The sequence below is a fragment of the Aulonocara stuartgranti genome (genome assembly GCF_965226115.1).
Source record: "Aulonocara stuartgranti genome assembly, chromosome: 15".
Classification (NCBI taxonomy): Eukaryota; Metazoa; Chordata; class Actinopteri; order Cichliformes; family Cichlidae; genus Aulonocara; species Aulonocara stuartgranti.
Window position 1 is genome coordinate 24,636,914 of NC_138951.1, and position 18,500 is coordinate 24,655,413.

At 42.0% G+C, this 18,500-nt stretch overlaps 2 protein-coding genes across 7 annotated transcripts in view; both read right to left on the minus strand.

Moving 5' to 3' along the window:
* Positions 1–269: 269 nt before the first annotated feature.
* Positions 270–4,211, minus strand: LOC309689493 (cell cycle control protein 50A-like). Its single transcript, XM_082505968.1, has 7 exons — positions 3,714–4,211; positions 3,275–3,394; positions 3,085–3,192; positions 2,267–2,354; positions 1,949–2,095; positions 1,162–1,368; positions 270–1,031 (listed from the first exon to the last, which is right to left on the minus strand). The coding sequence occupies exons 1-7, from the start codon at positions 3,954–3,956 to the stop codon at positions 838–840; spliced, it is 1,107 nt and encodes a 368-aa protein (XP_082362094.1). The 5' UTR covers positions 3,957–4,211; the 3' UTR covers positions 270–837.
* A 286-nt stretch (positions 4,212–4,497) lies between these two features.
* Positions 4,498–18,500, minus strand: part of LOC309689485 (filamin-A-interacting protein 1-like) — a 54,392-nt gene continuing 40,389 nt past the window's right edge. For 4 of the 6 annotated variants that reach the window (XM_082505944.1, XM_082505943.1, XM_082505945.1 and 1 more), the window contains 2 exons: positions 10,841–13,598; positions 8,227–8,804 (listed from right to left, as the gene is read on the minus strand). In XM_082505944.1, the coding sequence (XP_082362070.1) occupies positions 8,604–8,804; positions 10,841–13,598 (2,959 nt within the window). In that variant the 3' untranslated portion in view covers positions 8,227–8,603. Of the gene's footprint in view, positions 5,552–8,226; positions 8,805–10,840; positions 13,599–14,683; positions 14,771–18,500 lie in introns of those variants that run through there. The other 2 variants (XM_082505946.1, XM_082505948.1) reach the window with 2 other exon arrangements.

The following is an 18,500-nucleotide window of genomic DNA, read 5'->3' on the forward strand; positions in this document are numbered from 1 at the left end:
ACTCTAGCAAGCAAACATCTCATAAAACTGTTCATGTAAATACAAAAAATAAACACTCTTTTTTTTAGCTGCAGTACTCTGTGTGTTCCCTTGAAATTGCTACAACACAGTTAAAGCGCAGTTAAAGATTTAGGACAACGACAAAAAGGAGGCACAAAGACAAGCCACCCGTTCAACGCCGTACCAGAACCAACGAGGGGCAGAAAGAGACCGCGAGAGGGTCTCTTTTTTTAGTTTTTTCCTTATATTAATTCTGTCATATTTGCACATTTTGTTTCCCATGAACTTGCCAAATTTCTTTTTTACATTTTCACATTTTGACAGTCTCATACATTTTTACTATTAATTTTGCCACTTTTTCTGGTAAATTTACAACTTTAGCCACATTTTCTGCCTTCGGTGGGCCTAACACACCATCATACACCTGAGCAGCGCGGTGATAACATCTCAGCAGCATGCAGCTCACACACTTATACTCCCGCTCACTTCCACTTCACCATCAGAGATCCTAAAGTGACGTAAAAAACTTTCCAGACTCCTCCCTGTTAATTTTTTATTATTATTATTTTTAATATTTGAAGAGCCTGGTTGGGCTTTAGGTCGTTCTGCGTGCTGACTTGAATCTCTGACACAATCGTTTTTGTTAGACTTGTATAGTTAGGAGAGGAATGAGCACATTTTCAGCTGATTTCTTTAAGATTGGCATTTTAGTGTGACTTTAGAACATGAACTCTGCACTACAGCTGAAGATGAATCTACCATCGTCACCCGTTTCCTCAGATTCATCATCGCATCACATTTATGGCGGTGGAGGCGAGCTGGAGCGCAGCCGGCACCTCAGTTTGAGATGTTAGCGCTGTTGTTGCGGTTCCCGTATTTGTGGTGGATGACCAGCAGCACGACGCCCAGGAAGAAGCAGACGGAGCCCACGGTGATGTAGGCGATGCCCAAGAATGGGTTCTTGCCTCCCATCCAGGAGATGGTGCTCAGGATCATCCGCTTCCTGCCCTCAAAGCTGCGAACAGGGTAATCTGGTTTTATCAGGTTAAAGGTACGACAACCACTTATTTTTCTTTTAAACCTTCATTTAAATTTTATAAGAATCTGTTTCTGTTTTTTTTTTATGCAGTTTTGCTGTCACGACTTTCACGTTAAGGATACTGTAGTCCACCACTAAGGTGTAGTTTCCTCGGGGGAGGGTGGGGGCCATATTGTTCTTCTTTTGGATGATGCGGTAGAGTTTGCGGAAGGTGGGCAGAGCGGCAGTTCTCATCCACACGATGAAGTCCTCATTGATGAAGCCGTTGTTCTCCGGATCAGTGTCCAGCTCGTACACAGGCCGGTGCCAGTTCACCGGCTTCACTGTTCCTGAAGTGGAAGTGAAAAAACAAACAAAAATAAAAACGGAATAGACGTTGATGATTATCTTAAAAATGGTCAGAGTTTCTGATATTGTAGCATTACCAGTATTTACTAGTAATATTAGTAACAGAGGATTACTATTAAACAATCAAATATATTAAATAATAAAAATCTATCTAATCTAACCACACAATAAAATATAAAAAGTGTGTTGTTAAATTATAAAAATACAAATATTAAAAACTAATTAATACAATCTAAAAAAAAATAAATGTTACTTAATAAAAAAAAAACAAAAATGTAAAAAATAAAGGTAAATAAATGCAGAATTTATTTCTGCCAGTCATCAATATTTACTTCTAATCTCATTATGGTGCATGTTACTGCATATTCATTTATTTATTGAGCCACTTTTAGGTTTATGCTTTATTTCAGCTGTTTTATTTCCTGTGTTTATAACACGGAAACAGTGCAGCTCTGTGCACAGGAGAACGAATCCTTTTTTAAGACTTGTCTGCAATAAGAAAAACAGACAGCCTCTCCCTCAGAGAGAGGGAGTGCAGCAGACGTAGCTGACTGGCGATACCTTGAAAAACAGCCGTGAGGTTTGAGTTGGTGCCTACAGGGTTCCTGAACTTCACATGTTTGTCCGTCCACCAGGCAATTCCTGTGGACGTCAGCGGGATCGGGACACTTGTGCCGTTGGGGTCGTTGTAAAACAGCTTCAAAGTGTCTGCAAAGAAAGCAAAGACGGCTGATAAGAGAAACGTGAGTCCTTCAAAGACACGTTCACACAAACTGATCTGTGATGATCTGTGACCATAATCATTTACTAACAGTCATTTTTTTATGTTTTCTTCATTCTCTCTTTGTTGTTAATCTGCAAGAAAAAAAATGGTCTCACCGTTAAACATGCTGTTGGCGATGGCCCCACACGGAGCAATTGGCTTATTATCAATGGAAGCATATGGTTCACACTCCTTGCTGGGCTTCTGTAAAAGACGGAGAAGGAAAAGGTGACGAGAGAGAAGTGGCAGCACGTAGCGCAGCATTTAGAGCTGTAAGCAAGGATATAACCCAGCAACAACCAAGTAGAACTTCCTCTAATGTTGACCGAGGCTGGCTCCAAATGTGACACAGTCCCCACAGACTCCTATGTTAAAAAGTTCAGTTTTAAGGCAAAAATGAGCATGTTTACAGTCAAGATATTTTTAAAAAAAAATGCATTTTGGCCTTTCTGGACACTTCATAAAGGTTTTACAGGATGACACCCCTATAAAATTGGGGGCGTAGCTGCTTGGACTGATAGATGTGCTCACACAGGCAGCTTGAACAATGTGTTTGTGCTGCTGTCTGAAGCGTGTTTAATATTATCATCTGACAAACGTTATGTCATCCTCTCCCGTTAAATGTGCTAATGGTACAATGAGGCCCAAGTCTGGGCTCCAGGTTTGGTTCTCCATACTTGTCTTCAAATGTTGAGATCACCACCATGTTTTGGTTTGTTTATTTATTTATTCACCTGTTGCTCTTCGTTTCTTTGACTCATGCCTGAAAATTAGCGTATATATAAAAAACTAAATATGTTTTTGAAATCTAAGTTTTAACTGCATTTAAACCCATTTTCCCTTGTTGTTTTCTTGGTCTGTGACCTAAAACACTTTGTCCTTGATATGAGTTCACCTTCTTTTTCCTGCTTGCCATTGGAGATGAAGCTCCTACCTTGAGGGAATCGATGTTTCCGTTCAGCTGGCTGTCATCTCTTGACTTCACGTAACGTCTGTGATTTTGGTAAAAGTTGGAGAGGCCATAATACATGAAGACGTTGCTCTGTTTGATTGAGAGAAAGATGTGTAAAGGTTAGCTTAATCAAACTGGCTGCCGCTGGGCTGTAGTCCTGGATGCATCTTACCTCGTAAGGCTGATCCAGCTGGAAGGGGATTGTGCAGGTGCAGGACTTCGTGTTGTTCCAGCTGAAGTTCTTTGCACAGTTGTAGCAGGGACTGGACGTGTCATCTCCGGTATAATCGATCTGTAAGCACGAAGAAAATAAATATGATAAATAAATAAAGTTAGCTCAATATATTTCATGATACTGACAGCTTTATTTATTTAAGATATGTGAATGAAGAGATATTCAAGATACAATTATATCATGAATATGAGCGTTTTGGAGAAAATGTCAGTATTAACAGAATCATTTAGCTCAATAAAATGTTTAACCCTGTTTTGGAAGAGCTTTACCAGATAATGATCAAATTGTGTTTGTGCCATTTGATGGGAGTTACACTATGTGGACAAATACAATATTAATGCAATACTCGTGACACAGAAAAATCAGCTCAGTTTACCTCAAACTCCTTGATGTTGTTAGACGTCACGTACAGGCCGATGCCGATGGGGATGAAGATGAGCCCGATGATGAAGAAGGCCGGGAGGACAGTGCCCGCGGTGAGGATGGGCTGCCACGCGGGGAGCCTCTGCTGCTTAAAGGCGGTGTTTTCGGGCTTCTTGTTCCGCAGAGTCCCGCCACCGGGTCCAGACACGGTGATGTGACCGTCCTCGTCTTTGGCGCTGTAACTGGACGCCATCATAACTTCGGATCTGTGATTTATCCAGCTGACCTTAGCAAGCTAACGGGGCTAGCTTCTCGACGACAGTTGTTTTTAAAAGGCGCCGGTCTTAAACGACGTCGTCATTAGCTTGTTGCTAATTTGAGTGTTATTTATGCTAATCAAAGTTCTGTTAGTTCATCTCTAAACCACGGAGAGGCTAGCTAAAAACGGCTAGCACTTCCTTTCCCGGAAGTGTGCAAACAGGTTTGTCAACAACACCCAGTGACGTAACTCTTGTGGTGGCTACTGCTGCATTCAGTGACCGCTGCGGAAACAAAAGATTCAGTCAGTGCTGTATTGAAAGGACACGTGGATTGGTGTAACATAAGAAGATGGAAATCTGTTTAGTATCTAATTACAATTATTTTATTCTACGAGTGATACAGCGATGGTTTTATTATTTCTCGCTGGAATGGCGAATAATTGTTTTCAATTTCCAAAGATGAGATTAAGATGTACGTGAATCACCTAAAGGCATCGTTATTAGTCATACAACGTCCAAAAATCAGAAATAAATAAGTTTCATTTCACTGCTAGTAGAATTTTATTGACAGATTTAATTCTATCAACATAAAGAAGTTCTTCACTGAGAATATCCGTGTGTGTGAATAAAGTCTCAGAAAGCCATCACGTAGGCTTCAAACAGCATACATCATGTATATTGAAAAAGAATAACAAAAAGCGAGATGTTCAAGGATTCGAATTGAAATTTCCAAGCACTGTTTGCATATGTTCACATCCACATAAATAATATGGCAAATAAACCATCAGAGACACTGTATGTCATTCATTATCTTCATGTCCAACTGCAGGATATTCAGCAACTTTCAAAACATGTTTGTTTGTTTTGTTTTTATTTCATTTCATATATGTTTTAAAACTGATTTAGCAAAAAAAAGAAAAGAAAAACTTCTTCTTTCCACTGTTCCCTTTAAGGGTCACCTCAGTGGATTACCACAGTGCCTCTACATCATCCCATCTCATCCTATCATTCCCTTTCACACCAATCCTCTGTATGTCCTTTTTCACTACATCCATGAATCTTCTCTGAAACCTTCCTCTGCTCCTGCCTGGCAATACAGACTAAAATTGTTAACGATTTGATGCCTAATAATCATAAATGTAACTTCAAAAGCCTCAAATGTGTTTTAAACTTTTGAATATTTGTCATTTAAAATGTATTAAAGCAGGTAAAACAGCGTGCCAGTACACCTCACTGGGTTGAGCAGATACAAATAAGCCACAAGGCGATTACCAAGCCCCACATCTGAATTAACTGAGTGTTTTCCCACTCCTCTCTCTCCTGGCTTCCCTGTTATAATAAAGGATAAAAAGCCCCCAAATAATAATAATTCCATTTTATGGTGTTAATTTATTCCACTAATGGAAGGTGTTTGTTTGTGAACACAAAGGGGGGAATCATCAGAAGTGGGAGGTGTGACTGTTTGCATCATGTACTGAAGCTTCTGATTTTTTTTTTCTTTTTGTTTTTGTTGTTAAAAGTCTCCCATCATCTTCACCATTCTTCATGGCTCAGCGGTGCCAGTTTACTGTGCCAGCATCCATCAGTGAACCTGTGGTGGAAAACACACAGACAAGAAAACCTTCATTTGAGTCATCACGCTCCCCTTAGACAGCTCATCAACTTTAGAGCAGTAGGCAGTTTCATATGTATAAAAGATTTTAGAAATGAAACAGAGATTTGCTTTCGTCCGAGCTCTACCTCTAACTTGTTTTAAACTTACAGCTTACATAAATGAAACCATTTACTTCCTGTTCGACTTGTAACTTAATGAAGATAAAGGAAGTGATTATTTTGTAGTTATAGTGACAGTTATTATATTTATTCAGTTATTATATTTACATGAAGAAAGGGTCTACTTAGAACAGGACCTGGACTGAATGGATGGATGGATGGATGGATACTGTTCACTGTGTCTCTTGTCTCTTTGTCTTCCACAGCTATATGTTTAGCACCCATCAGCAGATGCAGCTCTCTGCGTGTTTTTTGTGTATTTTTTTTATCTATTATCGTGTTTGGTTTTGTCAATTTTGTCTTTTGTCAGCATCAGTTGCTTGTAAATGTGCTTCATAAATAAAGTTGTTTTGAGTTACTGAATACTTCACATGTGCACAGGGTGTGAGAAGATCAATCAGTAGAAGCAAATACAGGAGGACAAATATCTGAAAAATGAGCACAGCACAATATCCGTGAGTGCATCTCTATCTCCGTCTTAGGTAACAACATCGAAAATGCATCCTGCTCTCTTTGGCATGAAAATATTGTCACCTTGATCTAAAGTCTGGAAAAACAGTAAACATTCCTCATCTGCACTAAAGCGGTGCAGTGACTTTGCTGCAGGCTATAATAGCACACATCAGAGTGACTGAAACACGCTATATAACAGGAGGCCAGACTCTTGTCCCACCCTGCTTTCTGGGTTACTGAGGAGTGCAACAAATCAGCTGTATGGGTGCTTACTTGCATAAATGGAAGTGCACAAATTGCACCTACACTGGGCCTTTAAAGGGGCTACCTGTTAGACTCCGGATTGGTTTTAAAAGCCGCTGTATTGCTTCAGACTAGCTCTCGCTCTTTTTCAATTCTTGACCATTTTATTTGTATCATCCTATTATGATAATAAGTCTGTTAATCAGGAATGGCTGTGGCTCAGCGGGTGATCTACTGAAGATTGGTTGTTCAATCCCTGGTATCCTTGGGCACGATACTGAACTCTCAGTTCTTCCTGATGTGCTCATCAGAGTGTGAATATGTGTGAAAGGGTGTGAAAGATGTGTAAAGGGCTCCAAGTGCTCAAATAGAGTAAATAAAGCACTTTATAAAAACCAGTCCATTAAATCAAGTGACAATATATATACTGAGGAATCTGTCAATTTTTTATCTGTTTTATTCGAGTGTAGCCTGGATATAGTTGGATATATTATATAAATCTAGTTATAAATGAGTAAAAGAAGACACAATCAGATGAGTCCGAGCTGTAAATGATTGTTAGTTGTTAGACACTGTAATGGCCGGCCCACTCCCGGCAGTTTTTCAGCTCTGCAGCTGGACTGCAGCGAAAAGTCCCGCATGTCGGTTCTGAGCAGTTTTCTCTGAGGAGTGTGCCCGGCTCAGCCCAGCTATGATTTTCATAATCCTGTTCAGCCTCTGATGTTGTTCCCAGAAAGGACTTGATCCCCCCCAAATCTCTAAGCAGCAGGCTCTGTGATTGATCATGTTTACCCTTCTGTTTTCCAGCTGCAGTCTTTAATATCCTGCCATCTTCCTCTTTCCTCCTTACATCAGTATATCTCACACTCTCCATCTTCCTGAATCACTCTAATTAAGTGGTAGCACAGTTGCTTGTTCATATCACCGCATCTCTCCACATCTCCTGACAGATTACACAATCAGCAGGTAATTGTGTTGGCTGTTTTGTTCAGCCTGCGCTGAGACAATCATTAGAGGAAGCGTGAGGCTGCTGCTGCCTCACTGAGGCAGTTTAGAGATGTCAGATTTCTAAATGTGATCAGTTTGTTGCTGAAGTGAATCTCAACTCAGTCGGTTTATGTGCACTTGTCCACAAGAGGGAGGTGAACGTTCACAATGTGGACTAACGCTCACAGGTCTGTGTGGAAACCATTCTGAATAATGGCCAGCAGGGGGCGACTCCTACGATTAGAAAGAGAAGTCAGTGAGAAATGGGTCGACTTCACCCAGCTGAACACTTTCCTGATGAGTTTATGATCTCAGCTGCTATTTATATATGATGCTCATTTAGTAAATGATCCCATTAGAGCCAAACTGACTCACAGGTCGCCAACTCATGATGTACCTTGTCCCTCTGTTGCCACGGTACCAATATTTACATCATACAACTCAATAAATCCCTTTACCAGGTAACTTCAATTATCTTTAGTGTCTAAATTTTATTCTTGTTTTTCTTTACTTCTCGGGCTGAGGTCTACATGCATCTGTCCAACTGCTCACATTCTCAAATGCACTTTAGTTGAAACCGGAATAAGAAACCATTACTCTGCACACCTGTGATGAAGGCAAAATCCAGGCTACTTAAAGGTGAGGAGTACAAATATCTTACATGAAATGAATTTTTACTTCTATACAGGATGTGGAATCAAGTTCAGAGAATTAGTTTTCATGGTTTCCCGGGAGTGCTCTGGGAAGCAGCACGGGCACCACGCAGTCACAAAGATGGAAGTTACGAAGCAAAGCCGTACTTGGTTCAGAGATAAATAGTTTTTATTTTGGTGCGTGTCACAAACAATTCACAGTCAGCGCCTCGGTCACCAGAAACCTCCATGAGCTGCGGTGAAATAAACACATGCTATAAAAATACGATGATGACATTAAAAATCTGAACCATCTATGAAGGAGCGGCGAGATGGAGTTAATCAAATCAGCAAAGCTTTCTCGTGCAATTAACCGGCCGTTCAAATGACATGAATATTATCTGAAAACATGAGTGGTAGCACATTAAATGATGTTTGTAAAGCTAAGCTGTGGTAAAAGGCAACATCACACACAGTCCCATGGTGAATGCACACAGATGTGTTCTGCGTCTCTATTCTGGCAGCAGATTTGGGGATTTGGTGGTGAACCGGCACTCAGCTCTTTCCTGCTGCTGCAGAGGCCAAGCCACACACAGTCGGCTTCCTCAGCTCGATTTTCATCGCGTGGCTCTCGGCCCGTGACTCTAACCTTGTCACCGTGGACACGCCCAGGACCGCTTTGCTGCTTGGTTTCATACCTTTTGACACAGGGATCCGTGTTGCGGTGCTCCGACTGTACTGCACATCTGCACTGGGCTACAAAAAGAAGAAGAAGAAAAAAAAAAAGACAAAAGCCAGCATGAGACAGAGACAAGGATCTTTTAATCGTTTTATTAACTGTGTCACTGATTTCACTGAAGCAGGGATGGTGAGAATGTGAGCTCCCCAGTAAGCATGCTTTTGGTGGCTCTGATACACGATCAGTGGACTGAGTGATGGTGGGTCATTTCGGGGAAAGGGGAGAAACTCCTAACGACTAGGTACATAAAGCACCGTATTTTTCGGACCATAAGGCGCACCGGATTATAAGGTGCATCAAGCGAAACAAAACAGTCAGATAAGTCAAACTTTACTCAACTCATTCTTCTTGCTTCGGTCCGTTTACAGCATCCTGCCACGAGATTGCATTTGTCCCCAACCATCGGGAACCCTCACGTTATTGCGTTAAAAGTTAGCGTTCGGTCTCCAGCTTCCCTGCGTTTATGTTATGCTAATATAGCTAGTGATCACGTAGCACATCATTATATACCAGCTAGCCCAACTTCAGTAACCATACAACTGTTACTGCCGTTTAGTTTTCTGTCTTTATTTATGTTGGAAGTGATAGCAGAGCTGTACGTTTTAATTTTTTCAGAAATCTCTCAGTCAGGACATGGTATATCATGTTTAGGTGGAAACTAGCAAGCTAACCTCCTGCCAACTTCTAACCCCATTAAATTTAATAAATTCTGTTTTTATGGATGCCTGGATGTTAAACTTCATTGTTACACCTGTTAACGAAGCAACGCTTATCATTTTAATCAAAGATGAAAGAATTTACAGTTTTTAAATCTCAGTGATGCCGCTGTGTTCGTTTGACTTTGCGACCTGAAACGGATGGAGTTTTGTACCCAGAGTACTCCGCGAGGCTCCTGACTACGGTAGCCATAATGCTCTGACAATCCATCAAGCTTACCAAAGTTGTACTAAAACATTCGAGGTCAGTAAGCGCAACCAGCATTCATACATAAGGCGTACCGGATTATAAGGTGGACTGTTGATTTTTGAGAAAATGATAAAATTTTAAGTACACCTTATAGTGCGGAAAATACAGTACACTGAAGTTTGTATTGCTTTGTGATAACTTTTCCATTTCTGTTATATTATGAAATTATGTAGTTCACTGCTGCTGGCGTTCATCATTCTGCACCTCTGGGCCAAAAAAAAATAAAATCAAGCCCAAGTACCAGAAAGCTGCAGTTCCTGTAGTGACCACTTGAGGCTGGCTCTAACGGTGAGTCACTCAGACGCAAAGGTTAAAATAAGAACTACTAACACACCCATTTAAACTGTCCAAAGGTTTAATTATGCATATTTAAGGGAGTGGTTTGGTTGTACTTAAATACACTCTTAGGAATCAGCTGTTGCGTTTTTAGCATCGTTAAATATTAGTTTTTTCTTTGTCCATCAGTTATCGGGATCTTCTTTGTGTCTCAGTTGTACAGATGTACTGTTTTCTTACCGATTCTTTATGTATAAATCCTAATTTAAACATTTATTGATATCTTTTCAGGTAAAGTTGTTTAGCAGTTTAACCTGAATGTCCACAAAACCTGATTTTCACCTGAATGTATTGATTTGACCAAATCAGCGCTTACTGGACCTTTTCGCACCAGTTTGTTAGGGTTATGTTGAGGTGACTTTGGTAAATGTAAATCTTAAGTGCTCAAAAGTCAAACCTTCAGTGCTCAGTAGCTGCTTTAACTTAGTTTGAAAAAGTGAACTTGTCAGTTTGTAAATTTATGCTTGTGTAGGAAAAGCCTCTCTACAGTGTTGAGCAGTTCTGGGTAAAGCATTCTGGGGTTAGTTCAGATTATATATTCACAAATTCAGTGTTTAATACCTGGACAGAGTGCTATCTAGGAAGCACAGACCACCTGTTTTCATTTTGAAACATTTCAGAAGCAACTGAAACGTAAAAAACAATTGAAACACTTCAGCCATTGCTGGAAACAAAGAGGAAGATATTCATGCCTCTAGGTTTGTATTCAGGGAGAGAGACAGATGGAGGTCATTAGAGCTAATGATCTCACCACTGACTGCGTCGGCCTGGAGGCGGCCGAGGTGATAGGCGTGATCGTTATGCTGCTTGTCATTTTGCTCGGAGTGGTTTTCCCCGCTTGGCGTGGAGAGCGGAGAACTGTTCCCGTTTCTCTGCTTTCTGAACTCAGGCCAGTTGGCCTGAGTGTCAGCACAGGACTGCTGCAGGCCTCAGATGGCCTCTTAAACTGTGGACCCAGGTGGATGTGGATCTTGTTGTCCTCCGTTGTGATGATGTTGCTGTTGTATTTCCTGACAGGTGCAGTTCCAGGCTGCTTCTCTGGGGTCACCTTGATTACTGTGCAGCCTGTGGAAACTTCGTGAGGCTCAGATAAAGCACACGCTTCAGCCACAGGGGTGGTGCTGACCGTGATGATGGACACTGGTGACTGATGGCTGCTCCCACCATTCCTCTCTGGACTCTTTGCTCTGGAGATGGTGGTGATTGTGACAGGAGATTTGGCTCGATTGAGACCTTCCATTCCGTCACAGGTTTTGGTCTTTGAGGTCACGGTCGTGGGTTTAGGGACGATTGTGATGCGGGGTTTCTGAAGACCGAGAGTCGGGATGATGGTGGTGCTGGAGAAGAAATCTTCAGCTCGAGGGCTGGTGATCTCCAAGGTGGCAGTGCTGTTCCCGTGATCTGGGGTCACTCTGATATGAAGTGGCTGACCCGGTTTTTGGGACATGGTTGCCTCCGGTGGATGAAGCAAAGAGACCCCGTGGATCTTCTCAGGAGTGGTCTGCGTGATTGTGATGGCCTCCTTCTTTTTCATCCAGGGTATCCAAGACTTTTTGGCTCCAAGTTCCGCTGAAGCTGGAGGGTATCGTTCGAGAACTGTTGGCTTCTTGAGACTGTGTTGCCTGAGGTTACTCATCAAGTGGTTCTCCTCAAGAACTGATTTCCGGATAAAGCCCGCTGCCGTCTCGTCCTCTGCGGGCTCGCTGGCCATCATATCTGTCTGGACGGCTGTGGAGGTAACCGGGACATCCACCATCCTCCTACCATTCATGCTTGGCCTCAAGGCACGACTGTACCGCTTGGCAGCTTCAAGCTCCTTGTTGAGGTTCTGCATTTCTTGGCTCATGCTCTTATTCTTCTCTTCCTCCTCCATAAATCTCTGCTGGAGGACAGAGAAGTCAACCTGCAGCTGGGAGAGCTGGTCCTCTTTGTTCATCAGCTCGTGGATTTTCTCCTTTAAAGCCAGAACATCTGCCTGCAGATCTTTGGTTTTGGCCTCCTCCATCTTGCAGCGAATTCTCAGCTCAGCCTCAGGACTCATGACTTCTCCTTTCTCTATGGCTTTGTTTCGGGCAATCTGACTTTTCATCTCTTCCAGAAGCTTTGATAGAGCATTTGCTTTATCCTGCTCTGTCCTGAATTTCTTTTCAAGCAGATCATACTCATCTTCAGTTTTCATCAAATCGCCCTCAACCACCTCAAGATGTTTGAGCCGGCTCTTCAGTCTTTCGATTTCTAGCGTGAGCTCTGTTACTTTGTTATCCTCTTCTGGATTTTGGTTATTTTCCTTGCTGGCCCGCTTTCTCTGCATTTCCCTCTCCGTTTCCTCAAGTCTGTCTATCGTCATCTTCATCCCACTCAGCTTGCCATTTAGCTCCCTACACTTTTCCTCTTCACCTGCCAGTTTATTCTTTAACTCATCTCTCTCTTTGGTAAGCGTCGTCACCTGGATCTCCATCTCCGATTTGTATTTCAGAACTTTTTTGCTCTCCTCTATCAGCTTCTCTGTGACCTCTGTCACCTTCCCCTGCTCTGCTTTGAACATCTTACTTAAATCATCACTTTTCAGCTCTTCCTGTTTGAGTCTTTCTGCCATGTTTTTGCGTTCATCTACCAGAATAACCGTGAAGGACTTCAGCTTCATGAGCTCGTCTTTAAGGGCCATTTCCGCTTTTTCGAACTTTGACTCTGAGGACTCGAGTTCCTTCATCCGGGTTTTCACCATCTCCAGCTCACCGGCCAAATCCTTCACGACACGTCTCTCTTTTTCCAGGTTTGCGTGAAGCTGTGAGCACTCCGTTTTGCTCCTGTTAAAGATTGCCTCCAGTTTCTCCAATTCAGCCATTCTCTTCTGGAGTTTCTCAACTTCCAACTTCAGCTCCTTGCTGTGGTTCTCCTCTTCCTGCAGCTTCTTCCTCAGCTCCCTGCACTGAGTCTCTGTTTTGGTAATCTCCTCATCTTTGCCCTCCATCTCCAACACTTTCTTACGCAGATTCTCCAGCTCGGCCATGAGTGAAGAGTTCCCACACTCTCCTTTGCTGATCTTCTCCCTCAGCTCCTGCAGGTCCTCCTCTGATTTCTGCAGGACTTTGTTGCTCTCTTCCAGCTCTTCAATCTTGCGTGTCAGTCCAGCCAGCTTCAGCCTCAGCTGCCGGCTCTGGGACTCCTGGTTCGCCAGCTTGGCGGTCATCTCCTCATGCTCCTGTGTGAACTTTGCTGCTCTCTGCTCTAGCTCGGCCTCCAGCTTTAGGACCTTCTGGCTGCTTTCCTTGGCGGTGTCGCTGACAGACGCCAGTCGCTGCTCTTTTTCCTGAAGCTTCTGAGTGAGATCCTGGATCTTCTGGCTCTGCTGGTCGATCTGCTCAATGTGCAGCTGTCGCTCGTCTACCAACATCAGGGCAAAGGACTTGAGCTTCACCAGCTCTGCTCTGACCTTCTCTAGCCTTCTGCTGTGCTCCTTGTCCTTACGAGCCTGGTAAGCCTTCTCCTGCTCCAAAAGCCTTTTGAGTCTGAAAAACAAAGACAGTGAAAGATCTTAGTTAATCTCTGCTAAAAAAAAATTTTTTTGGAGCACTTGCTTTCATGGACCAAATGTGAATTGTTTGTTTAAAATAAAAGAAGAAAAAAAAAGCCAATTCAATTGTAATATTCTTGGGATGGTAGTCCAAAAAGATCCAAGTGCATGAATGCCAGCTATGAGATGGCAGTTTAGATTTGGCAATTTAATTTTTCAGTAAGTTACTACATTGGGTTTACACTTTTTAAATGTAGTTTGTTTCCTTAAAAACAATAATTTTTTTTTATTATTATTATTATTATTATTATTATTATTATTATTTCAAATGTGTACACATGTAAACACATCTATGGGGAATATATAAGATGTTCTTAAGAGGCATTATAAAACACACTCACAGACATCCCCGTCATACGGACATGCAAGTCTCAAGCATTATCTGCATCTCCTAAAGCTTGTATTTCTGATCAAATAGATAATTTGTCATTTGTATATTGTACTTTAGTTTTGTAAGTGCACAATATTGTTTTTAGTTAGGTTTTTTGTTTCTCGAAAGTGAGAAAAATATGTTTTTTTAAGTCTACTTTTAGTTATGAATTCATTTTTTCATGTCATTTTATTCCAGGATTGTTTTAACTCCGCGAGTTTGTAAAGTAGATCAAGTCGAGTAAAACTTTTCCTTTTGATAACAAACATTTTCCATTCTATGTGGATACATTTTCACCTCATCGCCCCTAAAAATTACAAACTAATAGTTGCCTTTAATTTTTATTTTGAACACAGTTTGCAAAGACGGGAAGATAAATGGAGCAATTTCACAGATTTAAAAATGGCATCAGCACAGCACTGCACAGTGGCCTACAAAACTGAGAACTGAGCTTTTATTTGTAGATGTTTAACTGATCTCTGCATGAGTCCCTGCAGGTCTGAGAAAGACGCTTTACAGCAGTTACATAAGACACTGGGATACATCAGCTGAGCTCTGGATCAAAAAACAAACTTCCAACCTCTACGCATACACCTTCACAGCTTTATCCTCCAGGGTCAAAAACTTCTTCCCCTCCAAACTGAACTTACCCACCGGCTGGGCTGCAGTGCTTGCTGATCCATCTCTGAGGGTGTTTTTAAAAGTAGCAGCCAGACTGCAGCTCAGCGTCTCCTGGGGGGGTCAGAGAGGGAAGGGAAGGAAGGAGGGGCCCCAACTCCACTGGAAATTAGGCATCACATTCCAAACAGCTCATTGGAGGACAATGAGAAAGGTGGATGTCGTGCTAAACAGCACTGCTCTGCTGGATGGTGATGTCATCCACCCATCCATATATGGACACAGAGGCCCTGCCCTTGTTTGGACACCAAAGTGGGGGGAGGAGGAAAGGCTCAAATCTTCTTCACTGTTTTGCTTTCCCTCTGGGGAAGGAGGCACGACTAGACAGCAGGTGACATGACTCACGTAACGTGTCCACTTTCAAGTTCAGATTTCTTTTTCCTCATCTTTACTTTGGCTCCAGTTTTAACCCTCTGCTACCCACCATGCAGCCCTGCAGCATTTCCACAGAAACAAGACAACAATGCAAGGCGGGAGTTTTTGTTTGGGAGAGGACAATGCCAGAGTTGCACAGCCTTTCTCATTATAATCCCCTGGTATCGTGCAAAGCGAAAGGACATAGATATAATAATATATTTCTCCATAGTGGCTAAAGGGTGGGTGTGGGTGTGTGTGTGTTCCAGACAGAAAAGGCCTGTGGTTTGCACTGCAGAGGCTGCTAAATGAGCCAAATATGAGCAGTGCAAAGAGCTAACAGATGCTTACAGCTCTTCATTATTCCAAATGCATGTGATACATAAATACCACAGGAACAAGAAGCCACACTGTACAGTAACTGCCTGTGTTTTGTGGCTTCGATACTTACACTTTTGTTGGATGTTTGTAATTTAGAGATCTGGGAAATTGCTTTCTCAGCTTTGTATTTTAAATGAATAAAAACCATGAATGTAATCTTTCTTTTTAAGTTCAGAAAAAGCAAATGCCTATCCTGCCATTCAGTGTAGGAAATACTAGAGGAAAATGAGGAAGTACTCTCATGTGATTAGGGATTAATATCACCAAGGACTTTTTAATAAGTTCTGCTCAAAGAGCTGATACGTTATCAATTTCTCACCGAGATGTCCCTCAGCCATCTGAGAGATACAGTCTCTCTGGTCACTGCCACCAGGCCTCATCCCACCTCAACATGCCTAAAATACCTCACCTGGGAGGTGTCCCGGTCAGATGCTGAACCACCTCCGCGGGTACCTTAAAGTAAAATAGGAGATCTACTCTGAGCTTCTGACCCGGTGTCTAAGGAGGAGTCCAGACATCCTTGACAGGAAGCATGCTCACATCCACAGTCTCGTTCTTACAGTCACTGGAAACATTCAATAACCAGTAAAAACCAAAGCTTCACCTTCAACGCAGCATTCGCATCACAGACTCTGCACCAATTCCTCAAATCCAAACATCTGGCAAGCAAATGTTTATTAAGGTTTTATTCTTTTTAAAATTCGCTTTTTTAAATAAATCTTGGTAAAATACAAAACCACATTTTGTAAGATTTAAAAAAAAAAAAAAAAAAAAAAAAAAAAAAACTGAGCCCATAAAGTTTTTACTGAAGGCCAGAGACTAAGAGCTCAAGTCTTTTTACAACGTCTGCCTAGTTCAAGACACTTCTGCCTTCACTTTTCACCTCCATCTTTTTGACCATCTGTGGTTAGCGAGCATAGCAATCCTGCTGCCAATGTTAGCTAAGAGCTCCACTCAGGTTTGAAGTGTCACTTCACCTGCTGTACCCCAGTATATGAAAAGCCCTGGTTTTAACCATCTTGGGAGTTTCCACTGCTTTGAACATCCATTTAGATATCAACCATCTATCCTGAGCCTACATGAGAAAAGCTCTGAGGCTTTTACACCATTTAGACTTAAAACAAATTTGTTTCAGATTAAAATCGTACCACGCATTCAAAAGTGCAGCTTTTGAATGCGTGTTTGCACATTAAAATTCTTCCCTTCCTCCCAAATTTTACTCTGATTGCTCCCCCATGCTCACAGGACACAGTATCTGTCATTGCTGCCTTGTTGGCAGATGATGGCTCTGCAGAAAGCCTCTCTCTGTGTTTGGGTCTATTCATAGCCTCAGCACTAACCGAAGCCTGTCACAGAGAAGGAAGAGAGCCCCAAACAACCATAAACCAGAGCATGGCTGAGCCCACAGCAAACATCGGGCCAGGAGATGCTGATCTCAAGCTAATAATAGTTGCAGTAATTACCATTAACGTGCTGAACAGACGCGTCAACAGGCACGCTTTGATACAGAGGAGGCACAGTTCATGTTCTGACACAAACTGGAAAATCTCCACCACTGTGAAATTACAGAGAATCAAACCTACATTTTTCTAAAGACAAGCCTGATTTATCGGTCAAAACGTCGATGTCTCAAACCACATTAACCCATAACCACACTGGGCTCAGGGCCCTCTGGGTGGTCATGACGAAAACTGACAAATCCATGTTGCCGAGACTGTTGGATTCCCCCATCAGGAATCGATGCAGATCGACGATATTATATGGATAACAGTTTTCCCCTTCATCAAAGCCACTGAAATTTGTATTTCTATAGTACGTACCAGTCATGATGACAAGTCGTTTCCATAAATACATTTTAAAAAAATTAATGAAAATCATCCAGCAGGCAACAGGTCAAAACAAGAGCTGGAGCTTGGATTCTGTGAGGTAAAGTTAACTTTTACATCACAACCTTTTGGACATTTCTTCCTTCATTAGTTAATAAACATTTGGTTGGTTGCAGCCCTGGTTTGTTTTATTTTAGCCAAATGAATTAAATTTATTGCTTAGATCAAGTCTCTAAATGGCAGGTTTTTCGGCAAAACACTCAGCCGTAGCTCAAAGTAAATGGATGTAAACCCTGCTGGTGCACTGTGGTGGACATGTTTTCATTGAAGGATCTTAGCTTGTTTTTGGTGGGGGCCTTCCAGAGTCAACAGATTCATAAGCTGGTCTCTCGACACTTATTTTGTGTAGCTGTAGTGGTCTGTGACTGTTACGCAAACAGAGCCTTGTAATCGGCCAGCGGGATCTCTGCTGGGAATGACATCATCAGGGTCGACATGTTGGTGATGCGAATCCACACGCTTACTGCAGCCAGCAGGAATGTGTTATCAGAGCAAGGGGAGAGGTGAGATCAGGGCGACGTTAGAGACACAGAGTCTGAAAACTTCCTAACGACCATGAAACTGAACCAACAGCTCTCTAAAAAAAAAAAATTGAATACACCTGAACATCTTCACTGTTATACTTCAGGTCTGTCCTTCAACCTGCAGACCACTGAGCAGGCACCACTGCTTCAGAGTTTAATTCATTTAGATGGTCTTTTCTCTTTTTTTGAGCCATATTCTGTTTACTTGAATGTTAATTTGCAGTAACATTCACTCTCTTTTAACTCTCGTTTAGGTCTCCTCCTCCACCATTTTCTGAGAAAACCAACAGTTAAATCAGTTTATCAGCTACAAACCTAAGTGAATCAGGTTTTTATGACTTTTCCTTTAACCTGCTGCATCTTAAGGAAGCTGATGAGAAAAAAGTGAATGAGGAAGAAAAAAAAGGAATGGAAAAGCCCCACAATAATGAAGACAGCCAGTATCACACATATTTATGATTCTTAAACCATCACTGAAAATATGAAAGCAAGCAGAAAGATGCTGCTATGAGCCATGCAGACAGATCTGAGACTCGGTGAAGCATTTCTCCACATTCGGGCTGTTAAGAGTTTTTATGGAGCATGAGGAGCAGCTGAAATCTTCTACTGTGCAGATCTTCTTATGCCATCTCTCACATTTGGGC

Bases quoted from the DNA above. Each gene is read 5' to 3' on its own strand.
- LOC309689493 (XM_082505968.1), bottom strand. From the start codon at position 3,956: ATGATGGCGTCCAGTTACAGCGCCAAAGACGAGGACGGTCACATCACC. The intron at 1,369-1,948 runs GTATCGCCAGTC...CTTCCACTTCAG, and splicing joins CCTCACGGCTGTTTTTCAAG to GAACAGTGAAGCCGGTGAAC. The intron at 1,032-1,161 runs GTATCCTTAACG...TGATAAAACCAG, and splicing joins CACCTTAGTGGTGGACTACA to ATTACCCTGTTCGCAGCTTT.